The following is a 22843-nucleotide window of genomic DNA, read 5'->3' as shown; positions in this document are numbered from 1 at the left end:
TACCTTTGAGGACTGTGCATCCTCCAGACGGTTAGGCGTCATGGTCTAGAGCAATCCAGCAGTCAATTGTGGATCGCCGGGTGACCGAGTTTGTGAGGGTTTGGAAGTCTGCCCTGAAGACTTACCACGAGTGTTGGGCGAAGACTGTGTGTCCTTAGCTCAAGGAGAATACGGTAGGGACTGTGTGTCCCGGGACTGGGTGTCCTTTGGTTTAAATACCAAGCCACTCCAAACCAGATGTACAACTGTCACAGCAGTTGGAACTGGGTCATCAACAACAGTCTTCACCAAGAATCGGGTTCTAATTCCTCAACTCTTTACATTTTCTGTATTATGTGTTGATGACTTTCACTATGACTGTTTGAAGAATTTGCTGAAGACTTTCTCTGAATTTCCTCAACCCCAAATTCTTCACTTAAGTAAATCATCATTTGTATTCTGCGTGCCTGCTTGTTGTGCAATCTGTTTTCATAATCTTCACTCTGTAATACTGCTATTGTAAACGATTGCACAACTGATCCTTAACTGTTTCCGCTGTAAGTTAGTCATCAGTGAGGAATTTCCTCAAAAGGAATTTCCTGAGTGATGAAATTCTAAAAATCTCCTATTCACCCCCCCCCCTCTAGTCGATATAACGCACTTTCAGTATATCCTATAGCAGCACGGTGCTTCCTCGGAGTTTTTAGTAACTTCTTTTCTTCCTGCTCTGAGAGGCTAGCATTAATAATAACAGGATATATCTCCTTTTCATCAAGATAGGCATACTTAAGAGTATCAGGCAACTGTTTAAGCTCGAACACAGGATCACCCTTTGGTGGGGGTGGATCCCCAAGCAGTTCAACAGGCAGATTATTCTTAAGGATAGGATATTGTTCTAAGACAACTCTATCTATTTCATCCCTTTCATCCATATGCATATCATTTTCATGCTCAAGCAAGTATTGCTCTAAGGGATCAGTAGGAGGCACGGCAATAGAAGCTAAGGAAATAATTTCATCCATACTAGGCAACTCCTTTTCATGAGGTTGTCTACCAAACTTGGAGAAATTGAACTCATGTGACACACCTTCAAAGCCAACAGTGATAGTTTGCCCAACAGTGATAGTTTGCTTCTCACAGTCAATATGAGCATTGACGGTATTGAGAAAAGGTCTGCCAAATATAATGGGATAAAAGCTATCTTGAGCGGTAGCATGAACGAGGAAATCAGCAGGATACTTCGTTTTACCACACAAGACTTCAACATCCCTAACAATTCCCACAGGGCAGATAGTATCTCTATTGGCAAGCTGAATAGTGACATCTATAGGTTCTATCTCAACAGGTGCAATCTCATCTTTGATTTCATCGTATAAGGATTGAGGTATTGCACTAACACTAGCACCCACGTCACATAAACCATGATAACAATGATCTCCTATCTTACAGAAACCACAGGCATGCCAACAACAGACCTATGTTTGTCTCGAACGTGAGGTTTAGCAATTCTAGCAGCATCTTCACAAAAAGTGAATATTATGTCCCTCAACTTCTTCAGACAGAAGATCTTTGATAATAGCAATGTTAGGTTCAACTCTAATTTGCTCAGTGGGTGTAGGTGTTCTAATATAGCCTTTACGTATCACAATTGAAGCTTTGGAATGATCCTTTATCCTAACGGGGAAAGGTGGTTTCTCAATGTAAGCACTGGGAACCACAGGATCATTATAGGCAATGACTTTCTCTTCAACTGGAGTGGGATTAACTACATTGACTTCTAAAGGAGGATGATATTTAAACCACTTCTCTTTGGGGAGATCAATATGGGCAACAAAGGATTCACACAATGAAGCTACTATCTCAGAGTCAAGTCCATACTTAGCGCTAAAGTCACAAAAAGTATTTGTCTCAACAAAGGATTTAACACAATCAAAACTGAAATCCATACCTGACTCCTTACCTTCTTCAAGATCCCAATCTTCAGAGTTGTGTTTAAATCTCTCCAATAAATTGCATTTGAAGTCAATATCTCTCTTCATAAAAGAACCGGTACAAGAAGTGTCAAGCATGGTGCGATCATCATGAGAAAGCCGAGCATAGAAGTTCTGAATGATAATTTCTCTCGAGAGCTCATGATTGGGGCATGAATATAGCATTGATTTAAGACACCCCCAAGCTTGAGCGATGCTTTCTCTATCATGAGGCCAAAAATTATAAATATAATTCCAATCACGATGTACTAAATGCATAGGATAAAACTTTTGATGAAATTCCAATTTCAACCGATTGTAGTCCCATGATCCAGTATCATCACATAGCCTATACCATGTCAACGCCTTATCCTTCAAAGATAATGGAAAGACCTTCTTCTTGACCTCATCCTCGGGCACACATGCAAGCTTAATTAAACCACAAACTTCATCTACATAGATCAGATGCAAGTCTGCATGTGATGTTCCAACTCTTGCAAAAGGATTAGCCAGCAGTTTCTCAAGCATACTCGAAGGAAATTCAAAGAAAATATTTTCAGTAGGTGCAGCAGGTTGAGGAGCAACTCTTTGTGCTTCCGTTCGAGGTGAAGATACCTCGAACAAGCCCCTCAAAGGATTAGTATTCATAGTGACAAGTGACAATAAATTTCAGCACACTATATGAATGTTTCCTTACCAAGTTCCACTTACCAAAAGCGCTTCACTCCCGGGCAACGGCGCCAGAAAAGAGTATTGATGACCCACAAGTATAGGGGATCAATCGTAGTCCTTTCGATAAGTAAGAGTGTCGAACCCAACGAGGAGCAGAAGGATCTGACAAGTGGTTTTCAGCAAGGAAAAATCTGCAAGCACTGAAATTGTCGGTAACAAGTGATTGTGTGGTGAGATGATTTGTAGCAAGCAACAAGTAACAAAAGTAGCAACGGTGCAGCAAAGTGACCCAATCCCATTTGTAGCAAGGGACAAGCCTGGACAAAGTCTTATAGGAGGAAAAACGCTCCCGAGAACCCAACGAGGGAACATATCAAAATACCGAACGAATACCGAATTCACATGACTACTATTAGCATGACTTATCCCATGTCCTCCGGAACAAAAGTAACTACTCACAAAGCATAATCATATTCATGACCAGAGAGGTAATGAATAGCATCAAGGATCTTAACATAAACTCTTCCACCAAGTAATCCAACTAGCATCAACTACAACGAGTAATCAACACTACTAGCAACCTTACAAGTACCAGTCGGAGTCGCGAGACAGAGATTGGTTACAAGAGATGAACTAGGGATTGGAGATGAGATGGTGCTGATGAAGATGTTGATGGTGACGAGTCCCCTCCGATGAGAGGAGTGTTGCTGATGACGATGGCGACGATTTCCCCCTCCAGGAGGGAAGTTTCCCCGGCAGGATCATCCTGCCGGAGCTCTAGATTGGTTCTGCTCAAGTTCCGCCTCGTGGCGGCGGCAAAACCAGGAAAAAAGCTCCTCTGTGATTTTTTTTTCTGGATGAAACCCTCCATATATCAAAAGAGGGGAGCAAATGGGCCAGTGGGCTGCCCACAAGCCCCCATGGCGCGGCCTGGGGGTGGTCGCGCCGTGCAGGCTTGTGGGCACCCCCTCGTGCCCCTCCGGCACTTCTTCGGCCCAGTATTTTTGATAAATCGGGAAAAAATCTCCGTTGATTTTTACGGCGTTTGGAGTTGCGCAGAATAGGTATCTCAACTTTGCTCCACTTCCACGCCAGAATTCCAGTTGCCGGCATTCTCCCTCTTCATGTAAACCTTGCAAAATAAGAGAGAAAAGGCATAAGAATAGTACTGTGAAGTGAAATAACAGCCAAAGAAGCGATAAATATCAACATGAAAACATGATGCAAAATGGACGTATCATCCACCATACCTACCTATTTGCGGTATCTACTTGCCGTTCCAAGTAAATTTGCATGTGCCACTCTCTAAACCTTCAAGAAATAATCTATTTTGCATGCCCGAACCGCTCATGTGGTGACAGGGGGCTATTGGTAGCGTACATGCTAGGCGTGTTATCCTCGATATGTGTTTATTCACTATCATTCACGAGAAAGGGGCCGGTAATTGGAATTCCCAGTTCCATGCTCAAATCGAAAAGATAATTGCAAACAAAACTCCCCCAGGATTGATGTTGGTATGGACGGTACCCGAGGATTCGGCTAGCCGTGGAGTGTGATTGATTGGTGGTGGGGGAGTCAAAACCTTACTTTTCTGTTTGGGGACCGCCTATAGCATGTGTAGCGTGGAAGATGTTGAGAACTCTTAGTCATTGCGTTGACAATGAAAGCATGCCACCCAAAATTATTATCTCTGTTTTCAAAGCTTGAGCTCTGGCACCTCTGCAAATCAATGCTTCCCTCTGCGAAGGGCATGTCTATTTATGTTCCTGTTGAGTCATCCTCCTCTTACAAAAGCACCAATTAGAGAGCACCTCTGTCATTTTTATGCTTTGCTTTTAACTGTGTTGAGTGTGACTATGACTGGATCTTCATTGCCTTGAATTACAATGTTTAGTCAGTCCTTGGCCTTTGAAGGTGCTCTGAATTTATGTTTTGCGGTCTCAGAAAGAGCTAGCGAGATACCATCTATTCGTACTGCTTCATGTTGTTTTGATTGAAGTGTTGACATTTGAGGCTTATTATTATTTGCTCGCTAATTGATTATGTCATTGATATGAGTTTACCATGAGACCTATATGTCATTTGCTTATGTGGTTTGATTGTGATCTTGCTGAAATTCTGGTTATGAGTAAGACATAGTTGCAACAACAAGATCAAACAGAGTTAGTCAAAGTTTTTCTTTTGTCTCTTTCAGTTTGTCAACTGAATTGCTTGAGAACAAGCAAGGCTTTAAGCTTGGGGGAGTTCATACGTCTCCAACGTATCTACTTTTCCGAACTCCTTTGCCCTTGTTTTGGACTCTAACTTGCATGATTTGAATGGAACTAACCCGGACTAACGCTGTTTTCAGCAGAATTGCCATGGTGTTGTTTTTGTGCAAAAATAAAAGTTCTCGGAATGTCCTGAATATTTACGGAGATTTTTTCTGGAATAAAAGAAAAATACCTGCGCAAAGATCCACCAGAGGGGCGTGCCTGTGGGCCACAAGCCCACAGGCCGCGGCCACCCCCCTAGGCCGCGTCGTGAGGGCTTGTGGGGCCCACGTGGCACCACCGCCCCCAAACTCAGCCCTATATCTTCCGTCTTGCCCGGAAAAAAATCAGAGGGAAGGTTTCATCGCGTTTTACGATACGGAGGCGCCGCCACCTCCTGTTCTTCATCTCGAGGGCAGATATAGTGTCCGTTCCGGGCTCCGGAGAGGGGAAATCGTCGCCATCGTCATCATCAACCTTCCTCGATCGACAATTCCATGATGCTCTTCACCGTTTGTGAGTAATCTCATCAGAGGCTTGCTGGACGGTGATGGGTTGGATGAGATCTATCATGTAATCGAGTTAGTTTTGACGGGGATTGATCCCTAGTATCCACTATATTCTAGATTGATGTTGCTACTACTTGGCTATGCTTAATGCTTGTCACTAGGGCCCGAGTGCCATGATTTCAGATCTGAACCTGTTATGTTGTCGCCAATATATGTGTGTTTTAGATCCTATCTTGCAAGTTGTAGTCACCTACTATGTGTTATGACCCGGCAACCCCGGAGTGACAATAGCTGGAACCACTCTCGGAGATGACCATAGTATGAGGAGTTCATGTATTCACCGTGTTTTAATGCGTTGGTCCGGTTCTTTGTTAAAAGGAGAACCTTAATATCCCGTAGTTTCCATTAGGACCCCGCTGCCACGGGAGGGATGGACAATAGATGTCATGAAGTTCTTTTCCCTAAGCACGTATGACTACATACGGAATACATGCCTACATTAGAATGACGAACAGGAGCTAGTTACATATCTCTCCGTGTTATAGATGTTACATGATGAATCACATCCGTCACACTCATCCATCACCGATCCACTGCCTACGAGTCTTTTACTACTGGTCCTTGCTACGTTACTTTGTCCACGCTTGTCCCTTGCTACAAAAGGGATTGGGCCACTTTGTTGTTGCTGCTCTTACTCTGTTGCTACTACTGTTACATTGCCCCTTCTGCTATTCCTTGCTACTTTGTTGTTACTTGTTGCAAGACTTTATCGACACCATTGTCGGGGAAGAATAGTTCCTGGCCCACATGCAACACTGGCGCCATCGATACAACAGTTAGGAATAGTCTGCCGTCAACAGTTCTGTTTCTGACACCGTTGCTATCATACTACTTTGCTACTGATACTTTGCTTGCAGACACTAATCTTTCAGGTGTGGTTGCATCTGACAATTTCAGCTGCTAATACTTGAGAATATTCTTTCGCTTCCCCTGTCGAACCAACAAATTTGAGTTGAATAATCTACCCTCGAAAACTGTTGCGATCCCCTATACTTGAGGGTCATCAGGGGCATGTATGTGTTTTTCATATCATGGCACCATATACTCATGCTAGAAGGATTGGGGAGTTCTTGGTTGGTAGATTTTTCATGTGTAGGGTAACATATGTGTGTTTGGGTCTCCGGTAGTACCGGATCTGACAGTTCCATTGTCAGATCTGGCACTCTGTCTCCCCTGCGGTACTACCTCTCCTTGTGGAGCGGTACTTACTACCGCCGTTTCCTTACCACACACGTCTTACCCTCTCTTATTTGGGACTTTCTGGTGCGTCTTGACCATTGCCTTAACTTCTTGTGTCTTTGTGGTGTGTTTGCTTTTGGTGTGTCATAGATGGTGGTTCCAGGCACTCTAACCCACCTCGGGATGCCAGTTCCAAGTGTCCTCGCTCTTCAGATGTCCTCGAGGGTTCTCAAGCTCCAAAGTGCAATTTTAAGAAGACTGCTCAGAAGAACAGGAACAATGTTGATTGGGATGCCATGCCGCTTGCAGAGTTTCAGCTTCGCCAAAGGGTCAACCCCTATGTCAGCGACAGGGTTCAGTTCCTCGGAGGTGACATGTTCTGCACTAAGGACCGGTTTCTTATTTATGAACACGTCATCAAAAGGAAGAAGAATATATATGTTCCTCTGCAGTGAATTCATATGAACCATCTGAAGAAAGACCCTACATACTTTGGTGATGCTCTGGCCATGTTGGAACAGCTTCAGATTCAGGAGGTCGTCACTTTTCAGCTTGATTTTGATCCTGAGGTAGTGGCCCATTTCTTTGCTATTGTCCACTTGCACACTGATGATGCCCGCACGTTGACCTGGATGACAAATGGGGAGCTATTGTCTGCTACATGGAAGGAGTTCATGGACCTTCTGAATGTTTAGGATGAAGGGCTTGAGCAACCAGTTGGCTTGCACCCACATGCTGAGTCCACTGCTCTAGCTAAGGAGAAGTTGCTGCCATACTATATTATGAAGGAATCCCCATCTGGTGAGGTCTCCCATGTTATGAACCCTTTTCTGGACGTCATGCACCACATATTTCGCAACACACTGTTTCCACGAGTTGGCAATAAGGACCAGGTCCACTCATACCTGGTTGATATGCTTATTATGTGTCAGAAGGGGCGGACTCGCTCCTCTGGACCTTTGGATATCTCCCACGTCATCTGGAGCGAGCTTCACTCAGCAGTCTTCAACCGTAAGGTCCCAATCTACGACCCCTATCTGTTTTACCTTATCAAGACATAGTGGGCTAAGGCCTTTCCAGCTACCGAGTTACATGCTCCTATGTGGATTCTCCATGAGCCAATCAAGCTCAGACAGAAGAACAAATGGGCCAACACCACAACTACGCATGTTGCTGCCACCAGGGATTCTGATGAGGATGAGGCTGATGAGGTCATTCCATATTCAGGTGTGCCTTCCTCTGCCGAGCCATCGTGGGCCAAGAAGCTCACAGACAGGATGAAGACCTTATTCTTCATGAAGGCAAAGGGGCAGTATAGGACGCATGTCGCTCAAAAGGAGAGTCGTTAGCGCGACAAGCTGATTATGAGGAAGCTTGACGTGCACATCTCAAGTGGGTCTCACCGAGACATCACCCCTAAGGCTGAGTGGATGCAAAAGAACAATTTGCAATGGGTTGCATCTGACCAGGACTCTGAGGAGGAAACTGAAGACGAGACAGATGAGGAGTATGTTCAGTAGTGTGATGACTGAGTTCTCTCCAGTTCAAGCTACCACCTATGTCGTAGGTGTCCTCACTGCCTTTTTGGTGCCCCGATGCCAAAGGGGGGGAGAGTGTTGGATTTGCAAGTTTTCTCGTTTTCGTGGTTGCTTTATTTGTTGAACTTTAGTTGCTTCGCTGGTTGTCTTTGCTTTCTGGGTGAAACGATGAGACGTCATACTTTATTATGGTCTGAGACATATGCTATCTATTCCCTATCTTTTGTCTCATTATTATCTAGTTTATTAGTAGCTTGTGAGTCTTATTATCTTGTACCCTTTATCTTCATGCTCACATGACATGCCTTGCTTCCATGCATATTGTTTATTCTATTATGTTGCAAGGATTGATGCGTCTATAAAATCTAGGGGGTGCTTTTCTTTGGTTGTGTGTAGGTATAAACACATCCAGGGGAGCTTGCCTCTAGTTTGTAGATTTTGGATTTGCGTATGCTTTCTCTATATACTTTTTGTGCAACTCTTATATTGTCATCAATCCACCAAAAAGGGGGAGATTGTTAGGGAACATTTCTCCTTAAGTGGTTTTAGTGATTGATGACAATGATTGTGCGGACTAATCATGTTCATTGAGCATTTCAGAGAAATCATGTCTAGGCACAAGATGATTCAATGCCCCTCGAAGTCTCTCGCAGATGGTTGCTTTCTATGTTTCTCTTTGGTGGTTTTGAGCCATAGGAAAGCCGTACTATTAAGAGGGAGTCCACTTCGGAAAGGTTTGGGTGGAATCATCACGTACACATTCATAGTGCACCACCTTTCCCTTGCAAAAATGGAGCTCCAACCTTGTATTTCATGCATATGCAAAAGGGCCAGCGGTAGTATCGCTCGCGCAGTGGTAGTACCGCTCTAGGGGCGGTAGTAATTTTTTACTACCGCTCCATGAGCGATACTACCGCCCTCGGGTGGTAGTAGTTTTTTACTACCGCTCTGTCGAACTTTTTACGCATCTCCCCCCCCCCCCACAGTAGTAGGCATGGTAATATTTTCTTACTACCGTGGTTGGTGAGCTGCTGAGCGGTAATACCGTATGGCTAGTGTAGTTGCTGGGTGGGTAACCGTTGGATTGTACCCCCCCCCCACTATATATAGGTGTCTTCTTCCCTGGGAATCTTACATCTAACCTCCCCAAGCTCCATTGTTCATCCAAAAGCTTATGCTTGCCGGATCTCTCTCCCTAGCCAATCAAACTTGTTGATTTTCTAGGGATTGCTTGAGAGGGCCTTGATCTACACTTCCGCCAAGAGATATTTGATTCCCCCCACTAATCCCTTGCGGATCTTGTTAATCTTGGGTGTTAGAGCAACCTAGACGATTGAGGTCACCTCGGAGCCACATTCCATTGTGGTGAAGCTGCATGGTCTTGTTGGGAGCCTCAATGCTTTATGTGGAGATAGCCCTAACCTTATTTGTAAACGTCCAATCGCCACCTTCAAGGGAACCAATAGTGGAATCACGACATCTCGCATTGTGTGTGGGCGTGAGGAGAATACAGTGGCCCTAGTGGCTTCTTGGGGAGCATTGCGCCTCCACACTCCTCCAACGGAGACGTACTTCCTACCAAAGGGAAGAAACTTCGGTAACACATCCTCGTCTCCACCAGTTCCACTTGCGGTTATCTCTTACCTTTACTTTGCACTTATTATTGTTGTGGTTTATTATTTGCTTGCACTTGTTATCCTTGTACTTAGCATCATATAGATTGTTCACCTAGTTGTTCACATAGAGAACCTTTTGTTGCTAACGCTAATTTGTTAGGACAAGCTAAAATTGGTAGTTGCCTACTCACCCCCCCCCCCCTCTAGTCAACCATATCGATCCTTTTACTTACCTACTTGTCGCGGCTTGACCGGCTTGTGACTTCAAAGTTTGTCATCGTGCTTGCCTTCCGCTGCCAAGGCCGCGGTGTGTTCTTTGGTCCAGAGAGATTGTTTAGTGTTTCCGTTGACGGTGATGACTCCTTAGGGCCCGGGCATCTTCAGCTTGAGATAAGCGTAGTGGGCACTACGTTGAATCGGGTGAAGGCGGTGCGGCCGAGTAGTGTGTGGTACCCGCTGCGGAAGGGAATGATGTCGAAGATCAACTCTTCGCTGCGGAAGTTATCGGGTGATCCAAACACGACTTCCAGCGTTATGGTTCCTGAGAAGCAAGCCTCGACGCCCGGAATAACTCTTTTAAAGGTTGTGTGGCTTGGTTTTATTCTTGATGGGTCAATGCCCATCTTTTTCACCGTATCTGCGTAAATCAGATTAAGGCTACTTCCACCATCCATGAGGACTCTCGTGAGGTGGTACCCATCTATAATGGGGTCGAGGACAAGGGCGGCCGACCTTCTGTGACGGATGCTGGTCGGATGGTCCCTGCGGTCGAATGTGATCGGACAAGCAAACCATGGGTTCTACTTTGGTGCTACAAGCTCTACGGTGTAGACTTCTCGGAGGGCTCGCTTCTGCTCCTTCTTGCGTATGTGAATCACGCCAATCATGTTTACGGTTTTTACCTCGGGTGGGAACTATTTTTGGCCCCCGTCGTTCGGGCCACGGGGCTCCTCGTCGTCTTTGCTTCGAGGGCTCCGGCCTTGTTCTTCGGTCGCTGCTTTGTCGGCCTGCTTGAATATCCAAGAGTCACGGTTGGTGTGAGGGGATGGCTTATCTTGGGTGTCGTGGTTTTGACAAGGTCATTCCATAATATTTTCCCATTGGATTGGCCTGTCTTTATTCCCTTTGAAGGGTTTCTTCCACTGTCCTGGCTTGGAACTACGGAACCCAGCATTGACTGTTGTGTCATCGGCGTCGCCTGTGTGGAGGCGGTGTTTGTTCTTGTTTTTCCTCGGCTTTCCGCTCCCGTCCCAAACTTCAGAGGTTCTAGGATCGTCCCAGTTGTGGCTGCGCTGAGCTAGCCAGTTGTCTTCGCCCGCGCAAAAGCGGGTCATGAGGGAAGTGAGGGCGGACATTGTCCTTGGCCTGTCATGTCCGAGCTCGCGAGCCAACCACTCGTCTCGGATGTTTTGCCTGAAAGAGGCTATTGCCTCAGTGTGTGGGAAATCCACTATTTGGTTTTTCTTCGTTAAGAATCGGTTCCAGAACTTGCTGGCCAACTCCCCGCCTTATGTATGACATTGCTTAGGTCGGAGGAAATCGGGTGCCGAACGTAGGTCCCCTGGAAGTTGGACAGGTAGGCTTCTTCGAGCTCTTCCCATCTTTTGATCGAGTCCTCGGGCAGGCTGTTTAACCATGATCGTGCTAGCCCTTCCAAATTGAGGGGCAAGTATTTGATGGCGTAGAGATCGTCTCCTCTTGCCATGTGAATGTGGAGAAGGAAATCTTCTATCCATACCAGAGGAACCGTAGTTCCGTCATACTGTTCTATGTTCATGGTTTTGAATCCCTTCGGAAGTTGATGCTGCATTAGTTCGTGTGTGAATCATACTGGGTGTGCGGCGCCTCTAGTCCGGACTATATTGTGTTGAAGATCTGCTTTGGGTTGAGTCCGGTATGAATCCCGGTCTCTAGCGTAGTAAGGGACTCGAGGTGGCTCTCTGTCCCATCTAGTGGGGGAGTACTTTCTTGACCCATAAATGGATCTGATGCGGCATGTCTTGTTATCCAGGTTGTATCACAGGTCGTTTCTACCATGAGGGTGCGCTCTCTCCTTCACCTTTCCACGGGGCAGACCGGGATAATATTCGGTGTCTGACGCCACCCTGTCCCACCCTCGAGGCGGGCGGTCAGGCTGGTCATAATTTGTTTGCTTGGGGGATGCGGGCCTTGGGGCCTCGTCATCGAATTGTGGCAACAGTCGGTGACGTGGGTAACTTTTCTTCTGATCCAGCCATCCAGGGTCGTGCTCTTCTTCGGCGGCCAGTATCTTGGTCCACTTGTTATTTATAGTGTCTTGTTTGGCCTGGAGTTGGCGCTCCTTTGCCTTTAAGCTTCGCGCGGTATCTAGGAGTAGCTGCCGAAATTCTTCGTGACCTCCAAGGTCATCGGGTATTACGAAGTCTTCGTCCTCCGGGTAGTCGCCGGGGGGAGAGATAATCATCGTCGTCCGACCTATTGATGTCGTCGTGGTCGTCCTGCTCTTGGGTTGGTCCGCATCCTCGAGCGGATGTTCTGGTATACCAAGGTTGTCGTGGTCTTCTGGGGTTTTATTTTCCATATTGCCTTGTGCAGAGACTTTTCCCTTATTCGCCTTAGCACGCTTACGCTGCTTTCGACGCTTTGAATTCTCCTCCCCGGATTTGTCATCGTTTGGCTGAGGGGGGAGGTCACCGTTGTTGCCGGGTGTGTCCACCATGTAGACGTCATAAGTGGACATTGTGGTCCATCGCCCTGTGTTTGTGGGAGTGGGTTCCTCGGCCTCAATCGTCCACGGACTCAAGCTCCTCGGAGCCATAGTCTAATGTGTCCTTTAAATTTTCAACGGTTGCTAATAGGTGGGTGGTGGGTGGGCCGTAAAAGTCCCAGTACTCCGAGTCGTATTGTGAACGGTTCGGGCTGGTTGAGATGTGCAATGATTGGATCCGGCCGAGCATCTCGCTTAATGCCGAGAGCTCGTCCTGATGCATCATCGGATGGTTTTCAGAGTTAGCCTCTGGGGACACCGTGAGTGAGGCGTGTTCGGTCAAAGGCATTTCTGTGATCCCGTCGTCCGGGTTAGGTCCGATCTAGGGGTCGACTCTTCGAAAGAGAGGGATCCGAGGACATGGCCGGACGTGGTACCCGAAGTTAAAGCTTCGGCGTTTCTCATCTCATCGGCCGAGGCCGGGATTCTTGTGAGGACCATATTGGTTTGCGGACGGGTTGTTCGAAACTCCCTGACCTCGCTTGCTGATCGGGGACGAAACTTCCAATCAGGCCAAGATGGCCGGTTGGGTGTGCGTGCAGCGTAATGCTCCCAAACAAGAGAACCTGCCCAGGAACAAAGACATCACCGTTGCTGATTCCGCCGCTCATGATTAAGCAAGCCATCAAAACTTTTGGCGATCCTATGGTGGAACTCTTGATGAAAGCACCAATGTGCAGGATATTCCTTCCAGAGTAGAGGTCGTCATCAGGACTGGTCTTCTTCAGCGCGGCCCAATAGGCTCACCTAGTATTGAGTAATCAGCCACCCGAGGACCTCAGAATCTCGGAGTCCCTCACCTCTCACTAAGATTTGATTGTCCTTCAAGTTTTTCCACTATCTCAAGCATATTTTATGTCCCTTCCTTCCTCATCTCAACACCTTCACCACCCACAAATGGCACTAGGGTTGTATTTGGGCCGTCCACATCAGAAAATTCCTTTGTCACCCCATATGTTAACACAATGTTTGCATCAGCTACCCCTTTACCGAGGACGCCACCTATGTCACTCATAATTAACTCATGACCCCCATTTATGTTTGGTATCTGCTCCACGTATTCCCCTCCTTTGACCCCTGAATAATCTCCATTTTCAATCGCATCACATGGAGCTCCACCCTTGTTTATGTAATTGTGCCTCCAAATCATATGTTCAGGGTTACCATTATAGTTTGATCCCGAGGGTGTGGGTGACGAGTTGAGCGAATCCCACCACGATCTGGTCCTCATCCCCCACCCCTTCCTCAACCTTGAGAAACATTGTCATCATCAGTTCCTCTTCCTCCACTGTTTGAACGACCTCCACAGCCCCCTCCTCCGCCTCTCCTCGATGTTAGGATAAAAGGACCCTATAAAAACTTGCTTAGATCATGTTCACCATTGCCACACTCTTCATGCCAATGGCCCATGAAACCACACGCATTGCAGAAAGTAGGAAGCTTCTCAAATTTTATGAGATATTTATCTCTTTCTCCTCCTTTTGATATACACACAACCCTGATGAGTTTTTTTATTGACATCTAGTTTGACTCTCATACGAATGAATTCACCCACGAATCCATTTGGCAAAGTCACCTGCACCTCTTGAACTTCTCCTATGCGTGCTGCTAGGTTCTCCAAAAAAATTATTCATCAAAACTCCATCATGGAATTTATGCATTTGGCACCATCTATCTTATCCATTTTAATCTTCTCCGGTTTTGGAAAACCCATCATATTCCTTCAAGATGACAACAACACCACGAAAGTCTCAAGGCCCTTCGTGTATAGGTTTATTCCAATCGTGGAATCAATTGAACTGTATCGAGAAGAGGTTAGGGTTGATTCTCCTCCGCACCACCCGTTGAGCCGGGTTATATGCATGTAACGCCCAATATGCGATCCTATCCTTATTTTGGCACGAGGGCCTCAACATTGATAGAAGCGCACCTCGTCGTTTCGTAAAAAATGGATATCGTTACAAGTACATGTACAAAAGAGATGAGTATATGGAATTGGCTTACACTCGCCACAAGCTACAACAAGATCACATCAATACAACAACATATTCAATCACCATGTAGAAGAGAAGGGTCCAGCTACGGATTAAAACAAACGATAAGAGAACGACGTCCATCCTTGCTATCTCAGGCTGTCGGCCTGGAACCCATCCTAGATCAATGATGAAGAAGAAGAAACTCCAAATGGAACAACCATCACACTCACGTCAAAGTAACTCTTTACATGTACATGCATCTATTGTTTTAGTAATCTGTGAGCCACAGTGACTCGGCAATCTCATTTCCAAAGGTATCAAGACTAGCAGAGCTTAATGGGTAAGGTATGGTTAAGTGGTGAGGCTGTAGCAAGCGACTAAACATTTATTTGAGTGGCTAACTTAAGAGTGCAAGAATAAAAGAGGGGGAATGATCTACACATAAAAGGACATAAACTAATGATGATCAAACGAATGATCCTGAACACCTACTTACGTCAAACATAACCCCACCGTGTTCTCGGTCGGAGAAGGAGCTCACAAAAGACACAGTCACCGTTACGCTCATAGTTGGCAAGTTTTAATTAAGTTTACTTCAAGTTATCTAGAACAAGATGTTAAACAAAGTTTCCAAGTTTGCCACATAACCGCGGGCACGGCTTTACGAAAAATTTAACCTTGTAGGGGTGCTCCCACTAGTCCATCACAAACTACCACACGCTGCACCGGAATAACCTCAACCACGGAAACCCCGTGATCTCCTCGGGTTCCTGTTGGAAAACCTCAACCTCGAGATAGCCCAAAGTATCCTCGGGATCCCTCGCACAATACGTTCGAGAAAGGTAAAACAAATCCAGCAAGGTCACTCGAAGTGCCAACAAATCCCGATAGGAGCCGCTTATCTCGTTCTCAGGGCACACCAGATGAGCAAGACATTGGGTTGGCTCAGACCCAGGGTGACCAGGGGGCGCCGAACATCGCTCAGTTTGGACCAACACTCATGAGGAGCACTTGCCCGGGGGTGGATTAATTATCCATGTGTTAATTACTCCCGATGCGGTTCATTAGTTATTAGGCAAATATAGTACAAATGTTGGGCCTTGTCAGACGAGTTTTATCCCAAAACAAAAATCTAGGGGGTCCCCATAACAACCCCAAGCATGTTAGGAGCGCTCAATTATGGAACATAACACCAGTAGCAGAAACTAAGGCGGCAAAGGTGGAACGAAATACCAGGCTAGAAGGCCAAGCCTTCCACCTTTTACCAAGTATACAGGTGCTTTAAATTAAATATCAATTATATGGTGATATAACAAGGAACGCATATTTTCACATGGAAACAACTACACCTGCAACTAGCAACGCTATAAGAAGGCTGAGCAAGAGGTAACATAGCCAAATAATGGTTTGTTGGGTTGTGGAAATGTTAGAGGTTTTTCATGGCAATGTTGGAAGGCGGACAAATAAGTGGTACGCAACAAGACATAGCGAAATAAAGGAGACAACTAGCATGGCAATGATAGTAATGGTATTTAGAAGAAATAGTCATCTTGCATGTGATCTCGCTTGGAAGAAGAACGAATCTGTGAAGCAGACGAACTAGCGTAGTCGAACAAATGCTCACATTCCTACATGCTTGCGGAACTCTATCGAGAATAAGCAATCCACAACAAGAATCAACACATGATATTCACTATACATATGCATGACATGATGCACAACACATATGATGCATGTCTGTTTTAATTATGCAAGGCATGACACATCACAACAATCGAATACTACACATTAAGTGAAGCTCAATATGCACAAGTTGCATATCGACGAAACTCCACATTCATATATTTAGTTCACTCCCGTTTAGGTACTCAACAATACTAAATGTTGTTTAAACATGGCAAGAGGTGAAGCATAATCTACGCTATCTAGGCATTTTTAATGAGGTGGGAAACATCTTATAGTATTTTCGAAACAACCCCACACGGTAATTTCAAAATCTTCCGGATATAATGTAAACATATTTTATATTTGTTAAACATAAAAATAAAGTGGTTCACGTGATTCTACACGTTATTCGAGTCGATTTATATATATATACCATTTACAACGGTGCTACGGTTCAAAAGATATGAGCAACACAAGATGATATGCCATGGATGCAAAATGTATTCAAATGGCAGCCACAAGCATGTTAATGATGGATGCAACATGATATTATGACACTACACGATATTGTACACAAGTTTAAATGAGTCCAGAACAACACATATCAATTCCGGAAATTTCCCACATGTAATTTGGAATTTGCTATAGCTCTGCCTAAACAGAATTTTAGAGTTGTTAAATAGGAAAATAAATGCTACCATGTTATTCTATACATTTTTCTAGCCAAGTTACCTATGTGGACCATTTCAATCGGAGCTACGGTTAATTAGTTATGACGAAAACCGTTTTAGGCATGGATGCAAGTTAATTATTTTTAACATGGGTGCAAGTTTTTATTGTGAAACTATAGAAAATTCTAAGCAATTTTCATATTAAAATTATTTTAATCCGGTGCACGGTAAAAAAGTTGTTAGCAATTTAAAATATGCATATTTTTGTAAAATCTGAAATTCCTGAGTTAATTAGCCAAATTCGCAGAACGTGAATTTTTTTTACAACGGGCCGAAACTGACTATTGGGCTGAATGAGAGCACGTCGCAAGATATCGAAATGTCGCCTTGGGCGTCATATAGGCAAAAAGGGGGGCAGCTCACCTGGCCTCATGGGCCGGTCGAGCAGGAGGCTGAGGCAGGCGGGGATGGGTCGAGCTAGGCCGAACCACAAAGGGGGCTGGCGAGTGGGGCGACTGGGACGGCCTGGGCGCCATTGAGCCGGTCCATGCGGGCGACAGGCATGTCATCCTCCTCCTTGTTCCCGATCGAGAGGAGGCGAGGCACCGGTCAGGCGGTGGCTTGGGGCGGGCCAGCGAGGCATCGGAGATGGACGAACCAAGGCGGCGACTTATCGGATCTGGGCAGTCGTCGGGCAGCGGGGCGGCCGACGAGCTCCATGGCGGCGGGGCACCTGCGGGCATGGAGGGAATAGAGCATGGGGGGTAGAGAAGAAAAGAACGAGGAGGAGAGGAAGAGGCGGGGCGAGGTCCGACTTGCCATGGCGGCGACCGGCGGCGGTGCTCCGGAGAAGGGCGGTGCGAGACCGACCGTCGACGAGCTTGGGCACGGTGCGCGGCCGTGGTGCGGCTGCGTGCATGGGTAGAGGGTTTGGTCGCCATGGCGGATGCGGGGCTACTGTGGTCGTCGAATGTGTCTGGTTTGACCGCGGAAATGTCTCGTTGGTGGGATTGTGGGCGATTTAGGGCCATTGTATGGGGATCCAATGGTCCAGATTTGGGTCTGGGATAGGATTTTAGGGGAGAGAGGAGGTGGAGCTAACAGGTGCGTTTTTCTAAGGTTGACTACAATTTTGGTTAGGGAGAAACCCTAGTGGAGTGAGAGGCTCTTCTCATGGGGTGGGTTTATATATATGGTTTGGTCTATGGTGGGTTGGACATCGTCCGTCCGATCGCGATCCGATGACCACGAATGAAGGGAGGGATTAGGTGGGTCTAGAGGACTGTGTAGATGGACTATTTGGGGATGAGAGCGAAGTTGACAGCCCGTGACAAGATTTTTAAACACCAAAGCGTCCGGGAATTTAACCGGCTATAGTGCCGCTGCAGGTTTAACGGTTCAGACATCAAACAAACTCCGATTGCGATGGAATGTGGCAGGCGGCTTATCTACATTAAAATAAGACCACACGCTAAGTTTCAACCCAATCCAAGAATATTTTAGATACGCTTTTGATAACAATATTCTAATGATGTCGCGGGCACGTGCGTGTGTGATTGGTCTTGAAATGATGAACGACGAAAGCGGAGAAGACCGGCTACTAATAACAGATGCAATTTTGAAAACTCATGTTGACACAATGCCGATGCTATGCAGATGATGCGAATGATGCGATGATGAATGCGACAACTGAATAAATCACAGGACGACAATGAAATAAAAGGGGAATCTTCTAGAGCGTCGGTTCCGAGCTGTTACAATGCCGCCTTCATCTATGCTATTAGGGCACTCGGGTTGAAACTCTTCCCTCTCAGCAATCGTCCGAGAACGAGTCACTTGGGTACATTTTCTTCTGTATCAATCTCCTCTTCCCACGCGAAGTCGCCCGTCTTCTCATCCTATAGTGACATCATCTCCAGGAGCTTACCGGTTTCATCCGGGTCCATGCCGCTGTCACTAGATCTTTTCAGAATTCTCGTCGCAATCACTCTTCCAAACCAGAATAAACGCCTAACGCTAGTCACTTCCAACTTACATCAAGGCCGACAGATACCCAAAAGTATCCTCTTGTCAGTCCAGGGTAGTAGCGGAAGGGAGGGGAGGGACTCATAGGCTTGCTGTGAACCCGAGAGGGGCCCCTCTAGCATCGGGCCCCCCGTGCGGCCGTGTTGTTCGCCCCCCCCCCTCCCCCCTCGGGCCGGGCCTGTTCATTCTCTTGCACCATTTCCGTGCATGCCCATATTTCACACGTACAGAAAACAATCGTGTAATGTACTCCCTTCGTTCCTAAATATAAGGCTTTTTAGAGTTTTCACTGTTGGACTGTAAACAGATGTATATAGACATACTTCAGACTATAAATTCATTCATTTTGCTTCGTATGTAGACCCCTAGTGAAATCTCTTAAAAGACTTATATTTAGAAACAAAGAAAGTAGCAACTAATGCGATACCAACGGAGCCACGATCCGCGGGCCTACCCACCTGCATTTTGACTGGCACAAGAACCCGAGTGATAATGGAGACGCGAAGTCGATCATGCCATAAAACTAGGCATGCTCTACACGCGAATTCTATCAAGCTATAGTATGTGTCATGTCATCAAATACTTATATGTAGAAATGAGAAGAGAAGAGAGTGAAGCGGTCTCCTCACTTTTTAGTGGTCGTGCTGTCCTACATACGTTCCGAGATCCCAAGGGTTATTATAAGTGGAACAACCCCTCATTATTTAAAAAAAAAGTCTATTTTAAACCCTAAACTCGTAAAAGTCAGATCAGAATAAACCCTCAAATCGAAATTTCGATGGATTACACCCTAAACTATGTAATCCCTGTCTAAACCAAACCATCAAGTTATTTCCCAAACGAGAATTGTTGAAGTGGCAAAAGATGATTGGGATTGGACCGGTCAAGTTCACGACAACGCGTGATGTGCATTGTTTTGCTTCAGGTTTTTCGTTTGTTATCTGTTTTTTTTTTGGGTTCTTTTTTCTTTTTATTTTTGGTTTCTATTTATATTTATACTTTTTATTTTTTGGATTTATTTTTTCTTTTCTTGTTACTGTTTATTTTCTCCTATATTATACAAAATACATTGTGTGTTGCCAAAATGTTTATTCTATATTTAGGAAATGTTTTTAAAAATTGTTCAGTTGTATAACACACAAATGTTTAATGTGTATTCAAAATTTGTTCAATGTATATTAAAAATTGTTCAACACGTGTGTCCAGCAAGGACGCCTGCTCGTTGATGTTTGTTAATATGGAGCTGTACTTCAGTGCTTGGACGACGTCCCCGCCATAGCTCATGTCGTGCGTGTGTTATGCCATATACTCCTAGCTGTGATGTGCGTGATCTAGCGGAGCTAGCACTGGCTGGCTACATGCGTGAGCTAGCTCCCGCGCGTGGTCGCTCCGGCTCGCTCCATCTGACTGTGTGCCTGACCGATGTAATGTACGTTGTGTGCCGCACTGCGTGAATAATTTATACTCTTTGGTTAATTGACTGCGTGAACCGATGTATTTTTGTCCATATGCTGCCCATCAGTGATAATTCGTACTCTTTGGTTAATTAACTGCTATATACTGTATGAATTGTCCACTTGGACACAACACTCCTACAAACTGCCAAGGAGTTCATCAGTGATTAGCGACGGGTGTGTAGCTGGTGCTTGCGTCAATGGAAGAGCGGTGTGCGAAAACTCCCTCGAGCGTGGTCGAACTGCGAGTTGCTGGTGGTGTACGCCTTGGCTGCGCTGATGCCTAGAGAACGGACCAGCCCACCAAACGAATTATTTTTTGAACAAAAAAAATTAAAATGTACCGTTTACACGAATCCGAGCTATTGACACGATGTCAGGTTTGATTTACACCACGAATGCATAGTTTATGATGTAATTGATCGAGATTTTAATTCAATACAAAATCAAGGTTTAAATTGAACTTTAAAAAAAAAAGACGTGCAACATCGTCGCAGTGGACGCCGAGCGTGAGCCTACCGGAAGGCAGCGCCGAGGAGGACTAGCCGGCTTCGCTCATCCGCGTCACGAACGCCGCGAACCGGCGCCAGTTGTCGGGCTGGAACAGGTCGGAGCCCATGCGGAGGTACGTGAACGCCACCATCCGCTCCTCCCGAGCCGTGACCAGCACCTGGTCATACGCCGCATCGTCATACCGGGGCAGCGCGTTCTCACCGGCCAGGCCGACGCCGGCCCCGCGGGCGGCCGCGGCCACACGCCGCACCAGGCCCTCGGGCATGCACCGCGCGTCCCGTGGCTGCTCCTCGTCGCGCATCTCCACGCAGGTGAAGTTGAGCACGGCGCCGTGGCGGCCCAGCATGCTCGCGATCGGGAGGTACCCGTCGCGGCGCCGCGTGTTGTAGTACCCGGCCGTGAGCTCGGGCGCGTGCGACTCCGTGCCGTGGTGCCAGTGGATGCCGGCGACCTTGACCGACAGACGGACCCCGGGCTCGTGGCCGAACACGGACGCCGCGCCGGACAGAACGCGGTCGCCGTGCTCGATGAGCATCCGCGAGTACCACGACATGAAGAACTGGCCGTACTCGGAATCCCAGCCGCCACCGTCCTGCCGGAAGAAGTCCGTGTCGTCCGGCCGGCTGTTGTAGCCGCCGGCGTCCGTCGGCCCACCCAGGCCCCAGTCCGGATTTCCCGCCGCCACCGCTGCCATCCTCAGGCTGTTCAGCAAATACTGCAACAAAATGTCAAAACAAATTCGAGATACAGGCAGGCTCACCATTTGAATTCAACCGGAGCTGGAATACCTTGTCGTAGCACTGGAAGGCGCCGATGCCGGGGAATTTCCAGGTCCCCTCGCTCTCCGGGTACGACGGGTACCGTAGCTCGCCCGCCGGGCCCATGCCGACTTGGACTTCCTGCACGCCGGCACAGGGAATATTGGCGCCGGCAAGACGGCAACTACGAAAACAAGAGAAATCTGAATCAACTGCGTGGGACTTACGACGATGGTGTCCCCGAGGAAGCCGGCCAAGTGGTCGCGGAAGGCGCGCATGAAGTCGGTGTAGCACCGGATGGGCGTGCGTCCGTCGAGGACGGGCACGTCGTCGCAGCCGAGCGACACGTACTCGTAGCTGCGGCGTCCGCATTGGTCAGTGTAGGCGAGGTCCTGGTCTTTGTCCATCTCCTCCACCACCCACCGCGGCAGCGGGATGCTGCCATCACCGACGAAGACGAGCACCCAAATGTCACAAACGCCGCACAAAAAGAAAGAAGGGGATCGGACGAAATGGCCTCACTTGACGGTGTCACCGACGTTGCCGCCGCACTGGTGGAAGGACATGACGGCCTGCACCTTGAGCTTGGCATCGCGCGCCATCTCGACGAGCTTCATGTACCCTTCGAAATTGTACAGCCCCGACTCCTCGCCCTCCACGACGCCCCACCACACGTCCACCATGACTCCCTCCACGCCCGAGCTCTTGAGAGCCGCCAGATCCCGCGCCATGGTCCTCCGGTGGTTCAGACCGCTCCCGCAGCACGTCTTCACCGTGTCCAGCGGCATCATCACGAACACCGGCACCCCAGACTTCCTCACCGAGGATGATTGCCCGGCCGCGGCGGCGCTCTCGGCCATCGCCTCGCACGCAAGCAAGGCGCAAAAGTGTTGATTTGGTGATCTGGTTGACAAATCTCAAAGTGCTTCTTTGCGTGCGGTCATTGACTTTGCTCCTTTATGCTTCAGTTTTTTCTCCAAAATATTATCTCACGTCCGTCAGATTTTAGAGAACTGATTTCACAGCAGGGCCGATGCCGAAAAAAGTTTTTTTTTTACATCATCATTGACTAGTAAATTGCCCGTACGTTGCTAAGGACAAATTATGATAAATGAATTAAAGGAACATCTATACCTAAAAAACCTTCTCATGCCAGTCACTTCCATTTTTTGACCATCAGATCAATATCCAACATTTAGGAGTAAGCCACCAAATGTTCATATTCCTCCCACACCGTCTTCCCCCTCTCTCCTCTCGAGA

The 22843-nt window shown here is 46.9% G+C and overlaps 1 protein-coding gene across 2 annotated transcripts; it reads right to left on the bottom strand.

Annotated features, from left to right (window-relative positions):
- Window positions 1–20658: 20658 nt before the first annotated feature.
- On the bottom strand, window positions 20659–22551 carry LOC123409325 (beta-amylase 1, chloroplastic-like). 2 transcript variants are annotated; one of them, XM_045102263.1, is made up of 4 exons: window positions 22106–22551; window positions 21811–22021; window positions 21614–21724; window positions 20659–21540 (listed from the first exon to the last, which is right to left on the bottom strand). In XM_045102263.1, the coding sequence occupies exons 1-4, from the start codon at window positions 22441–22443 to the stop codon at window positions 20854–20856; spliced, it is 1347 nt and encodes a 448-aa protein (XP_044958198.1). In that variant the 5' UTR covers window positions 22444–22551; the 3' UTR covers window positions 20659–20853. The 2 variants fall into 2 exon arrangements, with proteins under 2 accessions (XP_044958198.1, XP_044958202.1); XM_045102267.1 differs by having other exon boundaries at window positions 20659–21526.
- Window positions 22552–22843: the final 292 nt, after the last annotated feature.

The sequence above is a fragment of the Hordeum vulgare genome, chromosome 1H (assembly GCF_904849725.1).
Source record: "Hordeum vulgare subsp. vulgare chromosome 1H, MorexV3_pseudomolecules_assembly, whole genome shotgun sequence".
Classification (NCBI taxonomy): Eukaryota; Viridiplantae; Streptophyta; class Magnoliopsida; order Poales; family Poaceae; genus Hordeum; species Hordeum vulgare.
The sequence above is the reverse complement of the archived record's forward strand: the minus strand, read 5'-3'. Positions and strand labels throughout refer to the sequence as shown.

What these genes read in the sequence shown, in the direction of transcription:
- LOC123409325 (XM_045102263.1), bottom strand. Translation starts at nt 22,443, where the DNA reads ATGGCCGAGAGCGCCGCCGCGGCCGGGCAATCATCCTCGGTGAGGAAG. An exon ending in TCCTCGGGGACACCATCGTC is followed by an intron (nt 21,725 to 21,810) that starts GTAAGTCCCACG and finishes GCCGGCGTGCAG; the next exon opens with GAAGTCCAAGTCGGCATGGG. An exon ending in CCTTCCAGTGCTACGACAAG is followed by an intron (nt 21,541 to 21,613) that starts GTATTCCAGCTC and finishes ATTTTGTTGCAG; the next exon opens with TATTTGCTGAACAGCCTGAG.